This window comes from Lepus europaeus, chromosome 11, assembly GCF_033115175.1.
Source record: "Lepus europaeus isolate LE1 chromosome 11, mLepTim1.pri, whole genome shotgun sequence".
In the NCBI taxonomy this organism is placed as follows: Eukaryota; Metazoa; Chordata; class Mammalia; order Lagomorpha; family Leporidae; genus Lepus; species Lepus europaeus.
The window spans coordinates 40,041,282-40,068,077 of NC_084837.1; the positions used below are offsets into that span (position 1 = coordinate 40,041,282).

The 26,796-nt window shown below is 43.6% G+C and overlaps 1 protein-coding gene across 5 annotated transcripts in view; it reads left to right on the top strand.

Annotated features, from left to right (window-relative positions):
- Nucleotides 1-3,978: 3,978 nt before the first annotated feature.
- BAZ1A (bromodomain adjacent to zinc finger domain 1A) overlaps nt 3,979-26,796 on the top strand; it is a 98,794-nt gene continuing 75,976 nt past the window's right edge. For 2 of the 5 annotated variants that reach the window (XM_062205278.1, XM_062205279.1), the window contains exons 1-2: nt 3,979-4,166; nt 15,302-15,580. In XM_062205278.1, the coding sequence (XP_062061262.1) occupies nt 4,054-4,166; nt 15,302-15,580 (392 nt within the window). In that variant the 5' untranslated portion in view covers nt 3,979-4,053. The remainder of the gene's footprint in view (nt 4,167-15,301; nt 15,581-26,796) is intronic. The other 3 variants (XM_062205281.1, XM_062205276.1, XM_062205280.1) reach the window with 3 other exon arrangements.

Here is a 26,796-nt window from a genome sequence, read left to right on the forward strand (position 1 = left end):
AGGCCAAAGCCAGGAGCCAGGAGCCTGGAGCCTCTTCCAGATCTCCCATGTGGGTGCAGGCACATCATCAGGGAGCTGGATTGGAAGTGTAGCAGCAGGGACTTGAACCAGTGCCCATATGGAATGCCAGTGCTGCAGGCTGGTGCTGTAACCCACTGTGCCACAGAGCCAGCCCCTCATCAGTAAAATTTTATCCCACTCTGCATTTTAGCAGTTTAGGAAGAACTTGTAATGGTATTTTAGTTCATTTATAGCATGTGAGTAGGGTACACAAGAAAATTACGTATTATCAAATCTAAGGAAAGCACTATGGAGTAAAGAGGCCGATAGGGCAAGGAGTCAGGAGGCCTGCGTTCCAGTTCCTGAGCTTCAGCTTCCTTGGGTCTAAACTGAGCCAGATTCCTATCAGTCCTGCCTGACTAGCACATTTACACCTGACAGTGGGCTCTGTACCCGGAAGGTGACTGCAGGGAGGAGGCCTTGCATCTGGAGGCTATGGGAGCTGTGGCTCTCTGCTGCCCTTTGATGGCGCCTGTGGATTGCTTCCCTGGGCAGCCATCCTGGGCCTCTTTCAGCATTTTCTCTCCATCTTTTCTCCTTCTCTTTATGCATTATGTTACCCATGCTCGCTAGCACTCACACGATCCTTGTACTGGTGTGTTTATATCATCTCTTCCCTAAAACATTGCCTTTTTTGAGGCCACAGTGCATTTATTGTATGTCTTTTTTTGTGTGTGTGTGAAATATTTTTTTGGACAGGCAGAGTTAGACAGAGAGAGAGACAGAGAGAAAGGTCTTCCTTCCATTGGTTCACCCCCCAAATGGCCGCTATGGCCAGTGCGCCAGGTGCTTCCTCCTGATCTCCCATGCGGGTGCAGGGCCCAAGCACTTGGGCCATCCTCCATTGCCTTCCCAGGCCACAGCAGAGAGCTGGACTGGAAGAGGAGCAACCGGGACAGAATCCGGCGCCCCAACCAGAACTAGAACCCGGGGTGCTGGCGCCGCAGGCAGAGGATTAGCCTAGTGAGCCGCAGCGCCAGCCTATGTTATGTCTTACTTGAGCAAATACATTGCCGACATACATAAAAAGAAGCTTGATAAATATTTAATTGAATTACAGTTAAAAAGTTAAATGATTTTAATTTCATTGCATTCTCTACCTCTTTTTTTGTGCTAATCTTTCATAGCTCCTTTTATAATGCTTCTATTTGTTTTTATATGAAGTCTCACTCTATGACAGAATCCTTTAAATGCCTTCTGAATCTAATAATGAGTGTTTCAGTCTCAAAAGCCAAGTAATTAATAAATAACTATGATACCAAGATACAGAAATAATAATACATTAGGTAAGCTTCTAGTAGCAAATGTGTAGAGTGCCTTTAAATGTTATTTGATGAGGCAGTATAGCTATGCTATCAGTTTATTATGAACACATTAAAACTAAACTTTTGAATATATTACAATTTTCTAAAGTTATTTTGAAGTAATGAACTATGTGTAATATTTATTAAATATTAAAAATTAAACCCTAGGAATGTAAGTCAGAGAACTAGGTTATAATTGAATTGACATTTGAGTAAGATAGAGGGAAAATTGGGTTTGATAGTATTTTGATGAGATTGCATGAAGTTTCAATGTTAATTAGTATAAGAAAAAAAATCTAGCTGTTTGAAATTTTGTTAATAGTAAATATTACTGCTTTTAATCATGATTTTTAACCAAATCATTTTAACCCACCCAATAGTGAGATCTGAAATATAAATATGGAAACATTCAGAGAGAATTTCATGTTTTTGCTTAACAGGTTGGAATTTTGAGTTGTGAGAGTTTCCATACGGGTTGAAGTCTAGTTACAGGTTTGAGTCTACCTTCATGGGCTCTAAATTTTTCACCTGCTAAACTGGTAATTTTCACCTAGTAAATTAATACTTTCTAGGTAGGGAGTTCTAACTTATCACTCAATATACTATTTGAAAACCAGTTTAAAGCATCAGATCCTTAACTGCACAGTTTTTTGAAGAGTGTATTCAGACTAAGGCTTATGCTTATTAGTGAGAGCATTTTCAAGGTTCTGTGACTTCTGTATTCTATACAGGATGAATATGTGGTATAATACCATTAATGATTTTTAAAACACCCAAAGAGTATTTTTCCTTTCACAATGTTTATTTTGCTAGATGTATAAACAGCTAAAAGAAGCCTGAAATTAAAAAATGTTAACTGTTGATTTAAATAGATTTCTTACACCTTCTGCTCCCAAGTGCAAATGTACTGTGTTTGAAGACATAAAGTTGATCCCGCGTCGTTTCTGTAATTATTATCATTCCACAGAACTGATCATTAGAAGAAATGATGAATGAAGCTTACTTTTAGACTTACTCTTTCTTGTTAGTTTGCAAATAAACAGGTATCAAAAGCAGCAGCAGCAAAAAACAAAAACAAAAACAAAAACAAAAACAAAAACAAAAAAAAAACTAACACAAAACCGGTGAACACTGAGTTACTTATAGTTTCGAAAATTCTTTGGAATTCAAAAGTCACATGCATTATGAACATTTAAGCTGGCTTCATACATGAAAATTACTGACACGGGAAAGTTGGTTTACAGGAAATATCACCAATAAATCTATACTCTTTTAAAAATCCTAATTGAATTAAACATAGATCCTTGGCAAAATATATACAGTGGCATAAATACGACTTTTTAAAGGTGCGTTAATTGTGGGTGAGTGGGGGTCCCGTAGGCGTGATGACATTTTAAACACACTTTTTTTTTATTTTTCTCCTCTGCTGCCCAGATCTTTGAATTGTCCCAAGTATGAAAGAGAAAGGCTGTCAGGATAGGTGTAGCCCGTTCAAGATGGATGTTTACGCATGCAAACTCTTTTCAGAGACACGGATTCTAATTTTGAAGAACAAAACTATTCCCCCGCAAATTATTTCTTCCTCTTCATTTCACTCCCCACCTTTAAACTACAAGTTAAATCGTCACTGGAGCCCGCTTCCCATCGTGCCGCCAAGCGCCGGTGCCAGGCTTGCGGGCGAGGGCTCCACTTTGTTAGCCGGGTGTTTACGAAACCCCGGCGGCTCGATCTTTTGGCTGATAATCTCAAACATGGAGGATGCTTCTGATCCTTCACGAGGGGTTGCTCCATTAATTAATAATGTAGCTCTCCCAGGCTCTCCGCCGTCTCTTCCTGTATCAGTGACAGGCTGTAAAAGTCATCGAGCAGCCAATAAAAAGGTAGCAGCGAGCAGCGAAAAGCTCCTCCCAGCCGCTCTTCCTCCTTCGGAGCCGAAAGTAGATCAGAAACTTCCCAGGAGCTCCGAGAGGCGGGGAAGCGGCGGTGGGACGCGATCCCCCGGCGCGGAGACGGGCCGTGGCAGCGGGAGCGGCGGCGGCCGCGGGCGCGGCAGGGCAGGCGCCCAGGGACCCCCCGGGGGCACGGAGCCGCCCCTCGCCGCTCTCGTAGCTGAGAGGGGAAGCGAAACGGCCGTCGGCGTGCTCGCAGGTGAGGGACTCCGCGCGGCGGCTCGGGAGCCGGCCGGCGCCGCCAGGGAAGTGTGGGAGACCCGGGGAACAAAGCGGAGCGGCGCCGGGGTCCGCCCGCGGCGAGCGCCCTCGCGGCGTGGGGCCGGCCGGCTGCGCGCCGAGCACGTTGTGAGCCCGGCGGCGGCGGCGGCGGCGGGCGGGGAGCCGGGGCTGGGGGAGGGGGCCGCCGCCGCTCCCGCACCGCCCGCCCGCCCGCCCGCGGCAGGGCGTGCGGCCCCATTGTGAGCCGGCCGCCGGGCGCGCTAGGAGGGCCGAGGCGGCGGCTCCGTTCGTCTAACACCCGCGCCGGGGCAGGACTGAGAACTGGGCTCCGGTAGCAGTCGGGGCGCGTCAGTCACACAAAAGGCAGCCGAGCTCGCCCCCGGCGCGCGGACCGGCCCACGCCGCCGCCGCCGAGCGCTCCCCACCTCACCGGCTTTCCTTTCCCTCCAATTTTGATAGGGAAGCCGCGCCGACGCGGGCGGCCGAGGGTCGGGGCGAGCCCGCGGGGCGGACAGGAGATGCCGCTGCTACACCGAAAGCCGTTTGTGAGACAGAAGCCGCCCGCGGACCTGCGGCCCGACGAGGAAGTTTTCTACTGTAAAGTCACCAACGAGATCTTCCGCCACTACGAGTAAGGGCCGGGCAGGGCACAGGGGACGCGGCGGGCTGTGGGGACTCCCTCCCCAGCGCCCTTTTGTCTCTCCTTTTCCTCGCCCGGGGTTTCTGTCGGGGCGACTTGAAAGTGACGGGTGGCCCTGGGCCCCGCGGTTTTCTGCCTCTGGCGAGCGCACGCGGCCAGCGGCTGCGGCGCGCTGAGGGGTCAAGCGGGCTGGGGCGGAGGCGGCTGGGGTCCCCCGCCGGCCGCGAGGACCGCTCCTGGCCGCGGCTGTCGCCGGGCTGCGGGGCGGCGGAAACTCCCCGCTTCGCCCCTCCCCGCCGCGGCCACACGCGCACTCCGGGGCCAGTTCCGGGATCCCCGCCCGGGACCGAGGGGATCCCCGCTCGGGGCAGCGTCGCGGGGCCGCAGTCCCCCCACCCCCCGGCCCCCGGGAGGGAATCCCTAACCCCGAGAGCAGGAAACCGCTGGGCAGGGCTGCGTTTCCTCGGTCGGGAGTGGGGTCTGACGTTGGAGCCGCCGGGGCTAGGGGTGGGAGGGACTGGAGTTGAGACCCCCTCTGGGAGGGGAGGAGGGGGCTTCCCAACCGGCCGCGGGTGGCGGGCCCCGGGCGCCGCAGACCCGTGCGGGCGGCTTCCCAAGCCCGCGCGGCTAGGCCTCGGAGTGCGCGACGCGAGCCGTGCGCCCTGTCACCGCCTCTTCTTGGTGACTAACTCCGGTCCCCGGGGAACTCGGCGTCTCCGCCCCCGGGAGACCGGTGAGGAAGCAGTCGGGGCCGGGCGGGGGAGGAGGGGGAGTGGAAGGGGGAAGCGAGCAGGGCCCTGGGCGCCCCCTCGTTTTCACTTTCGCGTAGCCCGGAGCGCGGCGGTGGGACTTGGGGGAGGGGTTGAGACAAGTTCAACTCCAGCCCGAGCCGGGCTCGCCCCTCTATTCCCCTGCGCCTGTGGGCCGCCTGACATGTGCCACTCGCTATTGTTTTGATAAGAACCCCGAGCTGCTTCTGGTGTGGTTTCAGCCCCCGGATTTTCAGCCCGGCGCCTGAGAGCCCCTCGTTCTCCAACACGTAGTGTAGGGGTATGTGTTAGCGGTCTTGGCTTACACAGGGTCTCCTGTGTGGGAACTTGAATTGATCAGTCACTGGAGCTGCCCGATTCTCCTGTATTTTCCTTAATGTTTTATCCTCCCCACTCGGAAGGAATCCCTCTGTGGCTTAGAAGCCAAGTGTTACTGCCACCAGTAACACCCACTGAGTGGGTGCTTCACGGAGGGCGGGCTGTAGGCAAGCTTCTGCACCTGTCTGAGAAGTTAGGTCCAAAAGGTCGGTTCCCTTGAGCGTTTATTTTAAATAAGCCTGCTTTTTCTTCAGCTCCCCAGAAAGGGTTACACCATAGACATGTTATATCTGGAGAAGTAGATAGCACATCTCAGCAGACAGTACTCTTGTAGGAGGGCACATCTCACCGTGTTCCTGTACAGACTTGTTTTGCTACTCAGAGTTCACACTTGTAACTGCTTAAATGAGGTTGGATTAGGTAACTGGACACGGATGATATCTTTTCTTTTTTTTTTCTTTAAGTTTAAACTGAAATCTTTGGAGGCAATTCTAGTTTCTTTTAAAAAAAATGTATTTAGAAGTGTGAAGAAAGTAGGAAACAGGCTTAAATTTCCAAGTTTCTCCTTTAATGTAAGCAGTCTTACCTTTTTCAGAGGCTCCCGCCTCACTTTAGCTGGTAGGGTGAATATGGCTATTATCCTTGTGAATTAAACACTTATGTACTTTGGCTCTTGAGATGAATTTACTCTTAACCATGGAGAAACCTGAAATAAATAAAAGTTTGACATTCTAAATCTAAATCTATCTATCTTCCATAATATTAAAGAGCTGTGTCCTTTGTAAGCATATGACATTTAAACATTTTTAAATAACTAGGTTTTGAAATTTTGGCTTTTTTCTCTGTGCTGAAGTATTGAGGTTTTTGGAAATTACAACCAGTTGAAGAGAACTGGTTGGTGTGGGAGCTAGGATTTGATTGCTTACCTTGAATAAAGCAGTACAATTGGTGTTCTTGGGTATTAATCTTGATGACTTTTAACTGGCAAAATTGAAGAAGCTTGCTGTTTGGTTATGTTAACTATTGAATTACTTTTCTCTTAAATGAGTACAAGGAAAGCTTTCTAAAACTGTTTATGATGGGTGGTATATGGTGGTCTGCCCAATTATGGTAATCTCACTCTTGTCACAAGGCAGAGGAAACTAGTTTTCACTCCATTCATTCATTCCCTGATTGGTTTACGTGATTTTGCTTGAAGATTGTCCTTTGAGTGCATTATTTTGAGTATTCTTTTGTGGTACCACTGTGCTCATCTGTTTGCAGTATTCACTCCCTCTCCTTTATCTAGCTTAGGGTCTCCTGTTGTTGCTGTTATGCAGCATATTTGTTGCCTCACATTTTTTTCTTCCCCAAGACCCTGAATCCTTTGATTCAGAGACTATGACCAGGGTGGATTCTCAGTGATTATTCAGTACATACTCTTTAATTTTGTTTGTTTAAACTACGCGCTTCTAACTAATTGCTGACTCTTGTTTGACCTGCTTTCATTCGTAAAGCTTAATAGAAATAGCATATTATAGACATGTATAAACTGAAATACATAATTTTGTTTCTTAAATTAGATAAAGATTCTTTTTCTTTTCTTTCTTTTTTTTTTTGACAGGCAGAGTGGATAGTGAGAGAGAGAGACAGAGAGAAAGGTCTTCCTTTTTGCCCTTGGTTCACCCTCCAATGGCCGCTGTGGCCAGCGCATCTTGCTGATCCGAAGCCAGGAGCCAGGTGCTTCTCCTGGTCTCCCATGCGGGTGCAGGGCCCAAGGACTTGGGCCATCCTCCACTGCCTTCCCGGGCCATAGCAGAGAGCTGGCCTGGAAGAGGGGCAACAGGGATAGAATCCGGCACCCCAACCGGGACTAGAACCCGGTGTGCCGGCGCCGCAAGGCGGAGGATTAACCTGTTAAGCCACAGCGCCGGCTAGATAAAGATTCATCCTGTCATTTTGGATAGCTGACAATGTTAGTTTTTAATTTATTTTTGGCTTTGGTTTATTAAAAAATCGAGCAGTTGGGTTTGAATACCAGAAATTCTAGATCTGTGAGGTAGGAAATTATTTGTTCTATTACCCAATGACTTAATCTCCTAAATAAAACAGTTTTTTAATCCATTTAGATATTTGGAATTTAAATACGCTTCACAACTTTGAGTCCAAGCTTTCATACAAAATATAGGAATCTCTTCCACACATAGCTAATGGGCAGTGTATCTTGTCTTTCAACCTGGCTTTCCGGCGACAGAGGTTGAGCTACTGTCCGGCATCCTGATTTTGTTCCTCGCTAGCTCTCATGTTAATGAGGTCCTTTCACAGATGAGGGAACTGAGGTTGGGATTGGAGTAAGTCCGAGACATGGTGTGCAGAATCATTTGTCTAGCGGGTGATGACCGAGAATTTCAGCTCACATCTCGAAGACTCTAGAGTTTATTATCTTTATAATAAACAGTAAATGATGATTATTAATAGAGAATTTCTAATATCTGAGATTTTCAGAATTATGCACCAAGAAAACAGGGATAGTGCCTGGAATTCAAGCTGGCTGCCCTGATCTTTGTGTAGGTCCCACTTAACCATCTGCTCAGACATTGGCCTTACTACATCCCAGCGTGATTAAAATCTAGTTATTAAATTGACAAACCAGAATGATGTCAATTTTTAGTGGGGAAAATGCCTTCGCTCCAATGAATTCTGATACTGATCATCAGTTATGTATAAAATCTAGTTATAATCAAAGGCTATTTGATAAGTATGGGGTTTTTAAGAGAAGTTGGATAATCTTCATTGCTAGTATCTTCAAATTAGGTATTTAGCTTTTCTTTTGGAATATGTCTGCCACATTGACCCAATACTCGGGTCTATAAGCTCTCTCTCTTTTTTTCTCATGGTGTAGCAGGGGTTCCTAAATGCTTTGCTTTTGGAGGTCTTATTTTTTAATCCATTTATCAAGCTACCATATGGTATACTAACATATCCTTTCTTCAGACAGATAGTGTATATATTAGTTACTATTGTGTAAAATGCTGCTCCAAAAGTTAGTGGCCCAAAGTAACAACCAGTTTGTCTCCTCACTACTGTGTGGATTCTGTTTGATTTCCACTGGTCCCTATTTACTCACCCAGCTGCCCTCAGCTGGAGGCTAGGCTCAGGCTGGATGGAGCAAAAGATGGTCTCAGTCAAGGAGTGTGACCTTGACTGCAGGAGTTCTCTCTATGTGGTCTTTCATCCTCAGGAGGCTAGCCTGTGCTGCTTTGTGGGCAAAAGTTCTCAGTGTTGCTTCTGTGTCACATAGGTTAACACAAATCATAAGGCCAGCCCAGGTTCAAGGGATGGTGAAATAGACTACACCTCTTGGCAGGAATAGCATCAGTGCCATATTCAGAGGAACGTGCACACCTTTAGCCCTGTTTGGGAGTGGTCCACCACAAGTAGTTGATAAAAGATTTTATCCTTACTGAATTTGGGGTGTTCACAGATAAACTAATTGATGCTATCTGTCAGAATACAATGAAAACCATCCTGACAACTTGTGAACATACCTTGTTGCTTACCCCTGTGCTATTTAATTTCTGTTGCTCCTTTGTTTGCTCTCAGCAGCTGCCAAGAAGTATTTTCAGATGTTCAAGATACTTAATTCTGCTTCTTCCTACCCCATATCTGATGCCAAAATTTCTTTTTGACCGTTCTCAGTCTTTAAGTGTTCCTCTGACATTCTCTGTCATATTTGTTATTCTCTTAAGAACTCTTCTGCCAGTGTGGTGCCTGGACAAATTAGAATTTGTAATATTCATTGAGTACATCTGTACTATGGGAGCATTATGCTAGATTATTTGATTTTCACATCAGTGTTCATGGAAGGCATTACCCTCATTTTATAGAGGGGGAACTTATACAAAATTATCTTCTAAAAGCAGTACATCTGGGATTCAGACTGTTCTTCTCCTTCCTGTTCTTTCTTTTCTTTTTAAAGATTTATTTATTTGAAGTCAGAGTTACGGAGAGGGAGAGAGAATCATCACTCTGCTGGTTCACTTCCCAGATGGCTGCAATGGCCAGGGCTGGGCCAGCCGAAGCCAGAGGCCAGGAGCTTGATCTGTTTTCCACATGGGTGGTAGAGGCCCAGGCACTTGGGCCATCCTCCGCTTTTCTCAGGCTCATTAGCAGGGAGCTGGATTGGGAGTGGAGCATTCTGTACTCAAACTGGTGCACATATATGGGATGCTAGCAAGCAGGCCATGGCTTTACCAGCTACACTACAACCCCAGCATCTCCCCTTCCTATTCCTATGTGCACTTGGGTTGGATACACATAGAAATCAAAGTGGACTGCCTAGTGAGAATGCATTTGTTTGTTCTTGACATTTTAGAGAATCTTTGGAGATGCTAAGATAATTAGTCTGTAGTGAGAAATGAGTGCGTGTCTACAGCACAGTGGCCTGAGTCACATGTATGTGTTTTTTTTAGCAAGCAAAATTATATATAAAGGCATAGAGGTGAGTGACTTAGTGGTTAAGACACTTCTTGGGACACCCCCACCCCATGTCAGAGTGCCAGGGTTGGAGTCCCAGCTTCACTCTCCATTCCAGCTGCCTACTGATGCTTACCCTGGGAGGCAGCGGAAGATAGCTTAAATAATTGGGTTCCTGCCAACCATATGGGAGATCCAGATTAAGTTCCTAGTTCCCGGCCTTGCTCTGGCCCAGCCCTCACTGTCTTGGCCATTTGGGGAGTGAACTAGTAAATGGAAGATAAATGTCTTCTGTTTCTGCCTTTCAAATATTAATAAATAAACATTTACTAATCAAAACTTTCCTCTGAATACATATAAAAATGTAATTTTTGTCTAGCTGTTAGTTTACCTGTATAAGACATGAATTCTGTCTTGCCTATAATTTCCTAATCTACATTTGTAACCCTGTCAGTGAAGAAAATTGTTAGAACTGCTCATGCTGTTTTTAGCAATTTTTTTTTTTTAACTTTCTAAGATGCATTTCCCTACTCTTGCAAATTACATGCTGTTTAAATTGGGTATTAGTCTATGGTTGCTCTTCTCAGCAGTTTTATGGGCAGGGGCATCTGTAATGTCCCTTAGATCTTTTTTGCCCTCCATTAGTTTAGGTGGCTTTATTGGAACACACACAGAGAGAGAGAGATCTTTCATCTTCTGATTCACTCCCCAAATGGCCACAGTGGCTGGAGCTGGGCTAGACTTAACCCAGGAGCCAGGAGCCTCTTCAGGCTCTCCCACTTGTATGCAGCGGCCCAAGCACTTGGGCCATCCTCTGCTGCCTTGCCAGGTACTAGATGTGGGATACCGGCATTGCAGGTGATGGCTTAACCCACTATGCCACAACGCCAGCCCCTGATTTCTGATTTTTATGTCACTGAATTCTGCTAGGTTTTTAGTTGTCTCAGTAGCCAACAAATCAACAGTGTGTTGGCCTTTGTTGACTAGAGTTGGTTGACTATTTTACAGATGTGTTCTTAGAAAAGTTCTCTGCCATGTAAGTTGAAAGAAGTTTTTCCTTATGAAATTGTGGTAAATAGCCTGTCTGGAGAGGTGCCCATCTGTTCTTACGGATGTCCCTTCCCTAATAAACCTTGCTATTTTACCTCCCACTAGAAAAAAAAAAAGAAAGAAAAAGAAATTGTGGTAAATAAGAGGGATCATCAAATTTGTACTGTTAAATGCCAAATAATCAGTATTTTAGACTTTGTTGATAGCTTTGGGGTTGCTTCTTCTCCCACAACAATGTCGTGAGAAAGAAGTAAGGTGTAATACCTACAAGTATGTATGAGTGTGGCTGTGTTCCAATAAAGCCAGCTAAACCGATGGAGGGCTAGATTGGGATCTCTGGGCAAGTGTTATGCCCAACTCTGATAAAGAGGATTATTGAAGGAATATAGTCATAAATCATTATGCCTATATTAGCCTAGCTTTATCTCCATTTAAAACAGTACTTTGTATTTTACATATATATTTTATTTATTTACTTTTGCTGACAGTAGTAAATTGTGCTTATCCTAAAGCTCCTTTAGTTCAGTGTTATTAGTAGCAAACTTTACACATTTGAATGTGTATGATGAAGGGGTGATGTATGAGCAAAATTACAGAAGTAGAAGGCAGGGAACACATGTAGTGTGAGATTGTGCTGGGCTCTTAGGGAGTGATGAGTAGGGAGAGAAATGGCCCTTGAACTTTTTCCTTTTGCATTAAAATGGGTATAATGGTAGAATGTGCCCTACCTCCTACCTTCTAGCATAGACCTTTGTGTACAGTGAGGCTATAATGTAGCAGTAACTTTGTGGAGTAGAGGGATACAAAGGAAACAAACAACATAAACATTTTGCAGGAGATGGTTGTAACCTTAAGGGAGTAGGAGGCAGCTGTACATCACAGGTTACTATCCTATCGTTCTGCCTGGTAACACTTTGTAAATGGAGGTTTGTGCTGTTGGTCTCTCGTATTTCTAAACAGTTTGAAATCTAACGTGTTTATTGTAATACTCTATACCCGTAGCTTCCTCCATGCCATGACTTCAAAAATCCATGGCCTACTAAATACCTCAGGTCCCTAGCTGCTGTGGCTATACTGTACTGTCTAATATAGAAGCCATTACTTGCTCACATGGGTTATTAAACACTTGAAATGTGACTAGTCTGAACTAAGATGTACATGTACAACATACATATCATTCTGAAGTCAATCCAAAAAAAGTAAAATATCCCAATTATTATGTTGATTACATATTATAATGAAATTATTTTGTGATATATTGAGCTAAAATATATATAAGATGAATTTCAGTAGTTTTTTAAAAATTTTTAAATGTGACCACTTTAAATTTTACAAATATCTGGAATTCTGTTTCTGATATAGACTAATATATAAAATATCTAGATTTGAAGTACAATTTTCTTAAACATTAGTAAGTATAGTCTATGACTTTTTTTTAAGATTTATTTTATTTATTTGAAAGATAGGATTACAGAGAGATGTAGTTGCATAGAGAGGTCTTCCATCCGCTGGTTCACTCCCCACCCAGCCGCAATGGCCAGAGCTGAGCTGCTCCAAAGCCAGGAGCTTCTTAAAACAGATCTCCCACGTGGGTGGAGGGGCCCAAGGGCTTGGGCCATCCTCTGCTGCTTTCCAAGGCACTTTAACAGGGAGCTGGATCAGAGGTGCAACAGCCAGGACATGAACTGGCGCCTATATGGCATGCCGGTGCTGCAGGCTGGGATTTTAACCTTATATGCTAACCACATATTGGCTTACAAAGCTAAATCTTACTGATAATGTTTGTTTCTGTAGGGAAATTTTAGAACTTTTGTAAGATCTAAGTAGGACTATATTTTTTGGCAATAAGAACTAAGACTTTGAGGCAGGAATTTGGCTTAGTGGTTAAGATCCCTATTGAAGCGCCCACATCTGACATTGGAATATTTGGAGTCAATGCCTGGCTCTGGCTCCTGACTTCAGCTTCCTGATGATGCAGACCCTGAGAGGCAGCAGTGATGGCTCGAGTATTTGGGTACCACCACTCACGTTGGAGACTTGGTTGTGTTCCCAGCTTTGGCTTCAGCCAATCCAGGTATTTAGGGAGTAAGCCAGTGTTTGGGAACTGTTTCTCAAATAAGTTAAAACTTTAAAAAAATTAAATCCTTTCAAGATACATTTATTCATTCATTCTGCACCATTGATAACCACCTATAGGTTATTGTTGCCTCTCAGCTAATAAATTATTCTGCTGCAGATTTTGTTGCTTATAAAGCCAGATGATATTTGTCTTTATCTTTCTGGCATTCCTTTCTTCAACTATACTTTTCCTTTAAGACCTAACTCTTTTAATACCACTTCCTCAAAAACAGTGATTTTTTTAAAAAAGATTTATTTGAAGGCAAAGTGAGAGAGAGAAAGAGAGAGAGAGAGAGAGAGAGATCTGTCATCTGCTGGTTCACTCCCTAGATGGCCACAGCAGTCAGGCCGGGCCAGGCCAGAGCAGGAGCTTCTTTGGGTCTCCCACGTGGGTGGCAGGGACCCAAACACTTGGGCCATCTTCCACTGCTTTCCCAGGCCATTAGCAGAGAGCTGGATCAGAAGTGGAGCAGCTGGGACTTGAACTGGCACCCACATGGGATGCCAGCACTGCAGGAGGCAGCCTTACTGTGCACAACACTGGCCCTTCTTTATCTTTTTTGCTCTCCTTCCCTTCCTCTGAATTCTCTTAGGATATCTGCCTCTGTCATATAAAGATAGCTACTTTTTACTTTGGGTATTTTTTTAGATTTGATTTATTTTTCATTTTATTTAAAAGGCAGAATGACACAGAGCGATCTTGCAACTGCTAGTTCACTTTCAAATGCCCACAACAGCTGGGACTGGAGCAGACCAAAACCAGGAGCCAAGAACTCCTACTAGATCTCCCACAGGGCCGGCAGGAACTCAAACATTGGGCTGTCAACCATTGCCTCCCAGGCACAGAAGCAGGAAGCTGGATCAGAAGCAGAGTAGCCAGGAGTTGAACCAGGCACACTAATAAAGGATGCGGGTGTCTCGAGTGGTGGCTTAATCCACTGTACCACAATGCCCACCCCTACTTTGAATTTTGAATAACATGTAATGCATCATTATTTCTTGTACTAGAGCATACTTCAGAAGAATATCCTTTATAATGAATTAGAGTCTTGAACTTGGCACATGCATGAATACATCTTTAGGTGTCATTTGTATTAAGGTCTAATTGGTTTTCATTTCTGTAAATTTCATATTTTGTGTTCTGTAGAAATATACAAATGAAACAATCTTAATGGAATCACCATTGAAGTAGTTTTGGAATTGCTGTGAGAAGGACAGTGGAGATATCAGGGAGGAGAAGAAAATCCAGAAAACTGGGTTAATTATATTGATTATTAACAATAAACCCAGAAAATCTTTTTCTTCCTGTCCCAGCCCCTTCCTTTCTCCATAGGGAACATCTGTTTATAATATGTGTATACAAGTACATTATGCGTTTTTCAGTGATTATAATTAATGTACAAGGGAGTGTATATTCAGTGATTTGAGTTTTTACTGCTGAATGTGCCTTAGAAATTCTCCTATCTTATGGATCATTCTTGCATTCTAAAAGAGACTAGGTAGAATTTTGGAAAATAGGTGCTCATGTTGAGAAACTCCAGTTATACAGTAGAACACTGAGTTGAATGGTGCCCCAGTTTTATCCCTATTCTCTAGCTGTTCCCTTGATTTTTTTTTTTTTTTTTTTTTTTTTTTTTTTAAGATTTGAAAGGCAGAGTTACAGAGAAAAAAGGAGAGGCACAAAGATCTTCCATTTGATGGTTTACTCCCCAAATGGTTGTAACAACTGGGACTGGGCCAGGCCGGAGCCAGGAGCTTCTTTTAGAGCTTCTCCCACATGGGTACAGGGGCCCAAGGACTATGGGCCATCTTCCACTGTTTTTCCAAAAGCATTAGCAGGAAACTGGATCAAAAGTAGCGCAGCCAGAACTCTTAACTGGCACCCAGGTGGGATGCGGGCACTGCAGGCAGAGTCTTCACCCGCTACACCACAGCACTGGCCCCTGAAATAAAATTTTAAAGTTTTTTTGTTGTATGAAGAACTATAATTTACTTAACCTTTCTATTGTTACTTGCTTAAGTTTCTCAGTTTTTCACTATTATATTAAAGCTTTTAAAAATTCATAGTTAAATGCTAGGATTAACTGTAGTGTTTTGACTACTTTGGGATAAGGAGTTTAAGAATTAAAAGGGAAATTGAGCTTATATTCAATTTGGCTATTACTTTTAAAACTGTTAGAACTTAAATTTTTGCTACTGTGCCTTTAAATTGCAAAGTATAAATGCCTAGTTTAAATACACTTATTTCTAGGTTTCTTTTAATGTAGAAGGTGATCAGTTACTAATTCCCTTGTTTGAATTCTATGTAAAATTTTTGCTTTAAAGGCACAAAAATGTGCTGATAAAGATATCAGCTTTTATGGTAAAATTTGTGAAATGATAGGTAATGGGTTTTTATTTCTGTTTCTTAATCAGTGACTTTTTTGAACGAACCATTCTGTGCAACAGCCTTGTGTGGAGTTGTGCTGTGACGGGTAGACCTGGACTGACATACCAGGAAGCACTTGAGTCAGAAAAAAGAGCAAGACAGAATCTTCAGAGTTTTCCAGAGCCACTAATTATTCCAGTTTTATACTTGACGAACCTTACCCATCGTTCGCGCTTACATGAAATTTGTGATGATATTTTTGCATATATCAAGGATCGATATTTTGTTGAAGAAACTGTTGAAGTCATTAGGAACAATGGTGCAAGGTAAAGTACTTTTAATTTTTCCTCTTAATAAGTATATATTCACATTGCTCAAAATTTGCAGTATACAAACGGTGACTTGAAGAAATTTTCCCTTTAACTGTCCTCCAGCTGTGCTATTAACTACAGCTCTGTTGTTAGCTGTTTTTTGTATATTTTTCTAAACATTTTTATGTATGTTACCAAAAACATATACATACTGTATCTGTATGTTTGTATATAATGGCACGCATTCCCTCCTCCAACCCCCTCTTTTTGGTTTTCATATTTATTTATTTTGAAAGTCAGTTACAGAGAGAGAAGAGACAGAGAACTTGTATCCACTGGTTCACTCCCCAGATGACCCCAACCCCCAGTGCTAGCCAAAGTAAGGAGCTAGGAGCTTCATCTGGGTCTCCTACATGGGTGGCAGGGATGCAAACACTTAGGCCATCTTCTGCTTGTCCCAGGGCATTAGTGGGGAGCTGGATAGGAAGTACCACAGCCCACAATGCTGCTCATCCTTCCCTTTTTAATGCAACAGAAACATACTATATATCCTTTTTCACTTTAAATACCTTGGAGGTTAGTTTATTGCTGTACAAACCACCTTCTTTCGCTTTAATTTATTTTCCAATAGGTCCCATTATATTGTATATCCATCTATATGAGTAAAAAAAAAAAACCTTAGATGGTAATTTCTACTTGTTTCCTTACTATATTACCTAATAGTCTAAGCATGCTTTTATTTCTAGATGGGTTTTAGAATTTCATTTAACAAAATTCAGGACTGAGTTTTTTTATTTTATTTTTTTAAAGATTTATTTATTTGAAAGTTACAGAGTGAGGTAGAACCAGAGAGAGAAAGAGAGAGAGTCTTCTATCTGTTGGTTAACTCCCCAAATGGCCACCACTGCCAGACCTAGGCTGATCTGGAGCCAGAAGCCAGGAGCTTCTTGTGGGTCTCCCACTCAGGTGCAGGGGCCCAAGGTCTTGGGCCATTCTCTACTTCTTTCCCAGGCCATCACAGAGAGCTGGATCCGAAGTGGAGCAGCCAGGACCTGATCCAGCGCCCATATGGGATGCCGGTGTTGCAGGCTGCAGCTTTAACCTGCTGCACCACAGCGCCGGCCCCCACGACTGGGTTTTATACTCCAGTATCTTCACTTCACTTCTCTCTCTTCTTTTACTTTTTCTTACATAGCTTTATCAAGATAAAATTCACATACTATGCAGTTCTCCCGAATAAAAGACACAATTCAGTGTTTTCTTTTGCCCAAGACTTAAGGAGTAGAGTGTATTTTTCTATGTATGTAAAAATGACATAATTTATAGTACTAAATTAGACAATATCAGTGCTTTCCTAAACTCTTAAGAATTTTTGATTAGCTTGTCACTGACATTCATCATTATAAACTTTATTTATATTAACACTTTTATAGCCTCTTGACTTTGGGAAGAGTGACTGGTTTTTGCTTGCTTCTGCCCTCTCTCCATTGACCTGAATGCAGAATTAATTTTTTCTTCTTTTAAACTTCAGCATTTAAAAGTTACTTATGTTCTTTATTGTCTAATTTTAGAGAATCATTACAAGTTTTTATGTAACTTTAGAGTAATATCTTAAAACTGATACTATTTATTTTATTAGGTGCTACTATTCATCAACCTTTAAAAAAAGTAATGTTTATATTAAGAACTAGTTTGAATGTAATTTAGACAAATAATTGAGTTAAGTTCTTTTTAAAAAAGTAAAAGCAATAAATAATAAAAATGAGAGTTTTTTTGTATGTCTAAAACTTTTGGAAAATGGTATCTTTACAATTCTAGTGTGTTACCAGTAATCCTAGAAACCAGTTTTTTTTTTTTTTTTTTTTTAAGGATAGTATTAAACATACTGTTAGTCTGTTGAATGTCTTATACTTTGGTGGTACATTTAGAAAATAAACTTTTGTGTTTTGATCTATATCTCCAAAGAGAGTAGTACAGACATCTTTGGGAACAATGATAATTTCTTTTCATTATAACCATTGCTTTTATTTGGCTTATGCTAAAAATGTTTTCTAATTCACAAATCATTGTGATACGTAAATCTTAACATTAGGAGTTTAGCATGTATCTAAAAATGTTGTATCTTAAAAATGGGCTTTAAGTAGTTGTAGATGTCAATAACAGTAATAAACTGGTATTTTGTAGAAAGGGGATTCTTGGAATCACAATTTCACTGAAATTCATTAGAAAAATAACTCTTGTTTGAGAAATTATTAAGTGATAAAATATAAGAAATTGGTGTTGTTCTAAACCTCAGGTTTGATTTCTTAATACTTGTTGGCCTTTTTGTTTGTTTGAATGCGGAGAGAGAGCTCTTCCATCTGCTGGTTCCTTCCCCAGATGGCCACAACAGCCAGGGATGGGCCAGGCTGAAGCCAGTAACTTCTTCTGGTTCTCTCACATGTGTGGCAGGGGCCAAACACTTACACTGTCCTCCACTGCTTTCCCAGGTGAATTAGCAGGTGCTGGAATGGAAGTGGAGCAGCCAGGACTCAAACCGGCACCCATATGGGATGCTGGTGCTGCAAGTGATGGCTTTTACCCACTACACCACAAAGCCAGCCCCAAAGGTTTCTTTATACCTGTTCTTTTCTTTTTCTTTTTTTCTTTTTTTTTTTTTAAGATTTATTTTATTTATCAGAGAGGCAGAAGCAGAGAGAGCGAGAGAGAGGTCTTCCATCTGCTGGTTCACCCCCTAGATGGCTGCAGTGACCAGAGCTGTGCCGATCTAAAGCCAGGAGCCAGGAGCTTCTTCTGGGTCTCCCATGCGAGTACAGGGACCCAAGGACTTGGGCCATCTTCTGCTGCTTTCCCAGGCTATAGCAGAGGGCCAGATCAGAAGTGGAGCAGCGGGGACTCGAACTGGCACCAATATGGAATGCCAGCTCTGCATGTGGTGGCTTTATCTGCTACGCCATAGTGCCAGTCCCTATATTGTTCTAACATATCCTTAAGCTTGACATCTGTCACAAAGCTGTGGTTTTTTTTTTTTTTTTTTGCCCTCTCTGTAATGTCCCACGAACACTATTGAAAAAGGAATGATAAGGCAAATAAATAAAAATAAAAAACAAAGTATTAAGAAGTAGCATATGGGGCTGGCATTGCAGTATAATGGGTAGAGCCACACCTGTGATGCCAGCATCCCATATGGGTGCTGGTTCTAGTCCTGGCTGCTCTGCTTCACATCCAACTCCCTGTTAATGCACCCAGGGAAGCAGTGAAAGGTAGCGTAAGTGCTTGGACCCCTGCACCCAAATGGGACACCTGGAAGAAACTCCTGGCTTCGGCCTGGCCCAATCCTGGCCATTACGGCCATTTGAGGAGTAAGCCAGCAGATGGAAGATCTCTCTTCTCTGTCTGTCTCTCTGTTTCTGTTTCTCTACCTTTCAAATAAATAAAATCTTTGTTTTTATATTTTTTTGACAGGCAGAGTGGACAGTGAGAGAGAGAGACAGAGAGAAAGGTCTTCCTTTTGCCGTTGGTTCACCCTCCAATGGCCGCCGCGGTAGCACGCTGCAGCCGGCGCACCGCGCTGTTCCGATGGCAGGAGCCAGGTGCTTCTCCTGGTCTCCCATGGGGTGCAGGACCCAAGAACTTGGGCCATCCTCCACTGCACTCCCTAGCCACAGCAGAGAGCTGGCCTGGAAGAGGGGCAACCGGGACAGGATCGGTGCCCCGACCGGGACTAGAACCCGGTGTGCCGGCGCCGCAAGGCGGAGGATTAGCCTGTTGAGCCACGGCGCCGGCCAAAATCTTTGTTTTTAAAGACTTTATTTATTTTATTTGAGAGTTAGAGTTATAGACAGTGAGAGGGAGAGACAGAGAGAAAGGTCTTCCTTCTGTTGGTTCACCCCCCAAAAGGCCGCTACAGCCAGAGCTGCACCAATCCGAAGCCAGGAGTCAGGTGCTTCCTCCTGGTCTCCCATGCGGGTGCAGGGGCCCAAGCACCTGGGCCATCCTCCACTGCCCTCCCGGGCCACAGCAGAAAGCTGGACTGAAAGAGGAACAGCTGGGACTAGAACCCGGCACCCATATGGGATGCCGGCGCTGCAAGTGGAGGATTAACCAAGTGAGCCACGCCGCCGGCCCCCACATTTGCTCTTAATTTCAGGCTTGGTTATTTACTCTTTTCTTTTTAAAGATTGACTTATTTATTTGAAAGGCAGAGGTACAGAGAAGCAGAGGCAGAAAGAGAGGTCTTCTATCTGCTGGTTCACTCCCCAGATGGCTGTAATGGCCAGAGCTGGACCAGTCTGAAGCCAGGAGCCAGAAGCTTCTTTTAGGTCTCCCACATGGGTGCAGCGGCCCAAGGAGTTAGGCCATCTTCCGCTGCTTTCCCAGGCCATAGCAGAGAGCTGGACCGGAAGTGGAGTAGCCGGGAACTGAACCGGCGCCCATATGGGATGCCAGCACTATAGGCGGTGGCTTTACCAGCTACAACACAGTGCTGGCCCCCCTCATTATTTACTTTTGTTTTTAAAAGTTGTGCTGTTGTTTGAGAATCAGAGAGAGCAAGCTCCTGTCTACTGCTCATTCCCCAAATGCCCACAAAGGCAAGGGCTGAAGCCAGGAACGGTTACTTAAGCCATCACCACTATCCCCCAGGGTCTACATTAGCAGGAAGCTGGAGTCAGAAGATGAAAGTGAGAATCTATCCCAAGCACTCCAGTATGGGGTATGGGCATTCTGGCTGGTGTCTTATCAGGACTGGCTATTTTCTGATTGCTCTGATTTTGCCTTTCATAGACACATTGCTTATGTTACTCATTTTTGCCTGTTTCAGGCTGGTTACTGGGCTGTGTATTGGAGTATGAAAAGGATTAAGATGCTCTTAAGGCATTCAGTTAAGGGAGAGACAAACATGTAGACCTCCCAAAAATAAACTTGAGAATGAAGTAATTCAGGAGCATCCCTGTTCAGTATGGTTTTGAGGCTAGGCCTGGATTCCTCACATTCACTGAATATTTTAGTCTAAACTTTTGCTAGATCTGATGATATCTCAGTGTTTAACATGCTTATACCAATCTTTGACTCATTTTTACTTTTTTTTAGTTTCAAATATATTTATTTTCATCGTATTTAAAAGGCAGAGACAAATTTCCCACCTGCTTGTTTACTCTCCAAATGCCCCCCACAGCCAGGGCTAGGCCAGGCTGAAGCCAGGAGCCTAAAAAGCTATCCCTGTCTCCCACATGGGTGTCACCCAGATATTTGAGCTGTCACTGTTGTTCCCCAGGATGCGCATTAACAGGAGCTGAAATCAGGATTGGAGCCAAGGACCTGAGCCCAGGATGCAGGTGTTCCCAGCCGTATCTTTATTGCTACACCAAACCCCAACTCGTCTTTTTGTTTCTTTCTTTTTTTTTTTTTTTTTTGGCTTATCATCAATATGTTTGTAAGAGATATGAATTAAATACTAGACATATTAAGCTTTTATTATCCTGTTGCAAATATCTGTTTCTGTTTTTTGTTTTGTTTTTTAAGGTTTATTTATTTGAAAGGCAGAATTAGAGAGAGAGAGAGACAGAGATATTCCATCTGCTGGTTCACTCCCAAATAGCTGTAACAGCTGGGGCTGGACCAGGCCAAAGGCAGAAACCTAGAACTCCATCAGAGGCCCAAGTACTTGACCCATTTTCCGCTGCTTTCACAGGTGCAGTTGCAGGGAGGTGAACTGAAAGTGGAGCAGCCAAAACTCTAACTGGTGATCATATGGGATGCTGATGCCACAAGCAGAGGCTTAACCTATTATACCACAGGGCCAGCTCCTATAAGCATCTCTATAAGCATCTCGATATATAAGAATTGGCATGTTGATTTATTTACTTATTTATCTATCTATGTATTTGTTTATATATATATAAAGAGTTGGCAGAGAAAGAGGTCTTCCATCCCCTGGTTGATTCTACAGGTAGCTGCAACTGCCGAGGCTGGGCCAGACCAAAGTCAGAAGTCAGGAACTTTATCCAGGTCTCCCATGTCCAACCACTTGGGCCATCTTCCACTGATTTCCCAGGAGCATTAGCAGGGAGCTGGATCAGAAGTGGAGCATCTGGTACCCAGACTAACACCTATATAGGATGTTGGCTTTGCAGGCAATGACTTTACCCACTATGCCACAACACTGGCCCCCTTGATGTATTCTTTGAAGTAGATTTTTCAGAGCACAACTAATTGTGGATGGGCAGTTGCTTTTCTGCTCAATGTCTACCTCTAACTTGATCTGTGTCATCAATTCTACATTCTTTGTATCAAGAAGAAATTCTAAAATGCCTGTTGAGGTGTAGATATTATCAGAGTCTGTGAAAAATCTACATTTTAGAACCACAAGAATGTCAGCGAGATATTGATTCCATTTGGGGGAAAGATGAGTGTGTATAAAAATAAAAAAGATCTTGCTATAAAGAGGTGGGAGAACTTCTAAAATTTTGCCTTAAGGGACCTCTATAATACTATAGTACATAATCTCCTGTGTTGCTAGAGTACAGATTACTTAATAGTTACAGTTCTTTTGAAATAAAGAGTATTTATAAAAGTACCTGTTGCAACTTCTGGTTAGAATGTTAAAAACTACTACATTAAAATTAAAACATTAGTGTGCTAACTGTCCCATTATTTAGAATTCTTTTTGAACTTTTTTTTTTTGTAAGTTTTAGGGATGTCTTTTGTCAATTTATGCATACAGATATTTGAATGACTACCTGCTCCCTTCCTCCTGTCTGATAACATTTGCATCCATAAAGTCCTTTGTGTCAGACCTTCAAGAGAAGTTTTTCTATTTACATCCAAAAAGCCCTTTGCTCCAAGAGGAGCAGAGGTGGGGAAGCAAGACCCATCTCCTTAAAAACACCCAGCCTCAACTGGACTGTGCGCTTAGCTCTCTGCATCTTTGCTGAGCCGTCTGCCTGGCCTGGTCAGGTGTAATCTCTTCGCTCCTTCCTCCTCCCCAGTCTCTCAGGCTCTGTCTGGAGAGGTGCCCATCCGTCCTTACAGATGTCCCTTCCTAATAAACCTTGCTATTTTACCTCCCACTAAAAAAAAAAGAAAATCTAGTTGTCTATGGCCGGCGCCGCGGCTCACTAGGCTAATGCTCTGCCTGCGGCGCCGGCACTCGGGTTCTTGTCCCGGTCGGGGCACCGGATTCTGTCCCGGTTGCCCCTCTTCCAGGCCAGCTCTCTGCTGTGGCCCGGGAGTGCAGTGGAGGATGGCCCAAGTGCTTGGGCCCTGCACCCCATGGGAGACCAGGAGAAGCACCTGGCTCCTGCCTTCGGATCAGCGCAGTGCGCCAGCCGCAATGCACCGCTGCGGCAGCCATTGGAGGGTGAACCAACGGCAAAGGAAGACCTTTCTCTCTGTCTCTCTCACTGTCCACTCTGCCTGTCAAAAAAAAAAAAAAATTTAGTTGCCTAGTGGTCTTTTTCTTTTTTTAAGGTTTGTTTATTTATTTGAAAGAGTTACACACACAGAAAAGTGTTCTATCCACTAGTTCACTTCCTAAATGGCCACAACAGCTGGAGTTGAGCCAATCTGAAGCCAGGAGCTTATTCTGGGTCTCCCATGCGGGTGCAGGGGCTCAAGGACTTGGGGCCAATTCCTATTCTTTTCCCAGGCCATAACAGAGAACTGGATCAGAAGTGGAACAGCTGGGACTTGAAACGGTACTCATATGGGATGCCGGCACCGCAGGTGGCAGCTCTACCCACTAACTACTCCCGGTGATAGCCCCTGTATAATGGTCTTTTTCATATAACACTAACTTTGAAAAGCAGATGGGCAGGCAATTAAACTAGTGGTTATAACTCCTGGTTAGGATGCCCTTGTCCCATATCAAGTGCCTGCTTCAATACGTGCCTCTAGCTCCTGATTCCAGCTTCCTGCTGATGCCGATCTTGGGAGGCAGCAGTGATGACTCAGGTGGCTGCATCCTTGCCACCCCTCATGGTTCTCTGTCCCAGCTTCCCTCTTCCTCAGCCTCGCAGCCACTGCAGGCATTTTGGGAGTGGACCAGTAGACGGGGGAGCTCATCTCTCCTCTCTTCCTCTCCTCCTCACTTTCCTCCTTTCTCTACCTCCCTCTCTCTCTCTGTCAAACAAATAATTTTTCTTAAAAATAGTCATAATTTTTCCTTAGTAATGATTTGGATGTCTTTATATATCAGAGCATACAAATGTGTACCATTTCTAGGTGGTTTTTCATGAAGTGGATAAACTACTGTTTCCTAAAAAGCTTACTTGGAATATTATCTTTCATTGTAAAATGATAGTTACTGCTTTTGCTAGCCTGATATAAATTCTTCCTCTGAAAATAATTGTATTTTCTTAATGCCTGGTCTTTAACTGACAGACCCTTTCCTCGATGTAGGTTAAAATCAGTAAAATAGCAGAATTCAGTTTCCACCAATTTTATATATAGCTAGGTTTTCCCAAATATTCATACTACTTGGATTTAAAGTATACAAAATGTTTTCTAGTCAAGAAGCAGTAGACTACAGTTTGATACTCTTTTTAGAACTGTATTATGAGGGCTGGCGCTGTGGTATAGCTGGTAAAACCGCCGCCTGAGGTGTGGGCATCCCATATGGGTGCTGGTTTGAGTCCCAACTGCTTTACTTCCTTTTTTTTTTTTTTTTCACTTTTTTTTTTTTTTTTAGAAAACTTTTATTTAATAAATATAAATTTTGAAAGTACAACTTTTGGATTAGAGTGATTTTTCCCCCCATAGCCACCTTCCCACCCACAAACCATTCCATCTCCTACTCCCTCTCCCATCCCATTCTTAAGATTCATTTTTAATTACCTTTATATACAGAAGATCAACTTAGTGTATACTAAGTAAAGATTTCAACAGATTGTACCCACACAGACACACAAAGTATAAAGTACCGTTTGAATACTAGTTTTACTGTATTAAGGACACAGATCTTACATGGGGAGTAAGTGCACAGTGACTCCTGTTGTTGATTTAACAATTGACACTCTTATTTATGATGTCAGTAATCACCCAAGGCTCTTGTCATGAGCTGCCAAGGCTATGGAAGCCTCTTGAGTTCACAGACTCTGACCTTATTTAGACAAGGCCATAATCAAAGTGGAAGTCCTCCTCCCTTCAGAGAAAGGTCCCTCCTCCTTTGATGGCCCGTTCTTTCCACTGGGGTCTCACAGAGATCTTTCATTTAGGTCATTTTTTTGCCACAGTGTCTTGGCTTTCCATACTGCTTCACTTCCAATACAGCTCCCTGCTAATAGTCTGGAAAAGTAGCAGAGGATGGCCCAAGTACTTGTTCCCTGCACCCATGTCAGAGACCCGGAAGAAGCTTCTGGATCCTGACTTCAGACAGGCCCGACACTGGCCATTGGAGACATTTGGGGAGTGAACCAATGGATGGAAGATCTCTGTCTGTGTCTCTCCTTCTCTCTCACTTTCTGTAACTCTGACTTTCAAATAAATAAATCTTAAAAAAAAAGTTTCTTCAAAATAAACTGCCTTATGTAATAAAGCTTACAGACTTATTTGACATCAAATAGTGATGAACCAACTAAAGCTCTTAACTATTCAGCTTTTAAAGTATATTCTTGGGGCCAATGCTGTGGCATAGCAGGTAAAGCAACCACCTGCAGTGCCAGCATCCCATACGGGTGCCAATTCGAGACCTGACTGCTCCACTTAACGATCCAGCTCCCTGCTGTGGCCTGGGAAAGCAGTGGAAGATGGCTCAAGTCCTTGGACCCCTGCATCCACGTGGGAGACCTGGAAGAAGCTCCTGGCTTCGGATCAGCCTAGCTCTGTTGCAGCCACCTGGGGAGTGAAGCTGGGGATGGAAGATCTCTCTCTGCCTCTGCCTCTGCCTCTCTGTAACGTTGCCTTTCAAATAAATAAACAAATCTTTTTTTAAAAAATAAGTAAAGTATATTTCCTGTGGGCTTTTTGGTTACATTGATGAAATACATTATACAGTGTAGACTAATGAGGAGCAGGTGTTGTAGTGCAGTGGGTTAAGCCATCGCTTGGGACACCCATATCCCTTACCAAGAGTGCCTGCCTCTGCTTCCAATCCAGCTTTCTGCTAATGTGCTCCCTGGGAGGCAGTAAGCGATGGCTGGAGTACTTGGGTCCCTGCCTCCCTGTGTGAAAGACCCAGATGGAGTTTCAGGCTCCTGGCTTCAGCCCAGCCCAATCTTGGCTGTTACCAGCATTTGGGGAAATCTGAACCAGCAAGTGGGAGAGATGTCTGTCTGTCTCTCTCACTCTGCCTTTCAAATAAATATTTTAAAAGACCATTGTATTAGGAAATTAGCTTTTAAAATCTATAATAAAAGAATAATCAGCATATAATTGAATTAGAAATAAGATAATTGGGCCAGTGTTGTGGTGGAGCAGGTAAAACTGCCACCTGTGAGGATGCCAGTTTGTATCCCAGCTGTTGCACTTCCAATCCAAATCCCTGCTAATGGCCTGGGAAAAGTAGTGGAAGTTGGCCCAAGTGTTTGGGCCCCTGCCACCCAGGCGGGGAGACCTGGATGAAGCTCCTGGTTTCCATCTAATCCAGCTCTAGCCATTATGGCCACCTGTGGAATGAGCTAGGAGGATGGAAGGTCTGTCTCTCTCTGTAACTTTGACTTTGAGAAAAAAAATAGATCTTTAAAAGAAAAATGAGAAAATTGATTTTTTTTTTTTGTTTTGGGGCTCTTTATTTTTTAAAGATTTATTTATTTACTTGAAAGGAAGACTAACAGAGAGAAGACAAGAGAAATCTTCATCTGCTGGTTCACTTCCCAAATGACTGCAGCAGCTGGGACTAGGTCAGGACAAAGCTGGAAGCCTGGAAGTTCCTTCTGGATCTCCCACATGGGTGACAGGGGCCCAGATATTTGGGCCATAATCCTCTGCCTTCCCAGGAGCATTAGTAAGAAGCTAAGTTGGAAACAGAGCAACTGGGATTCAAACTGGTACTGCGGTATGGAATACTGGTATCACAAGTGGTGGCTTAACTTGCCGTGCCACATTTGCCCGGGCTCTTTTTATATTGTTGCCTTAAATTCTATTATTGAATCATACTTAAAATGCATTGCTATTGAGGACCAAAGGAAAATACTAAGTGTTTTTTGTATAAGATTTATTTATTTATTTGAAAATCAGAGTTACACAGAGAAGGAGAGGCAGAGAGAGAGAGAGGTCTTCCATCTGCTGGTTCA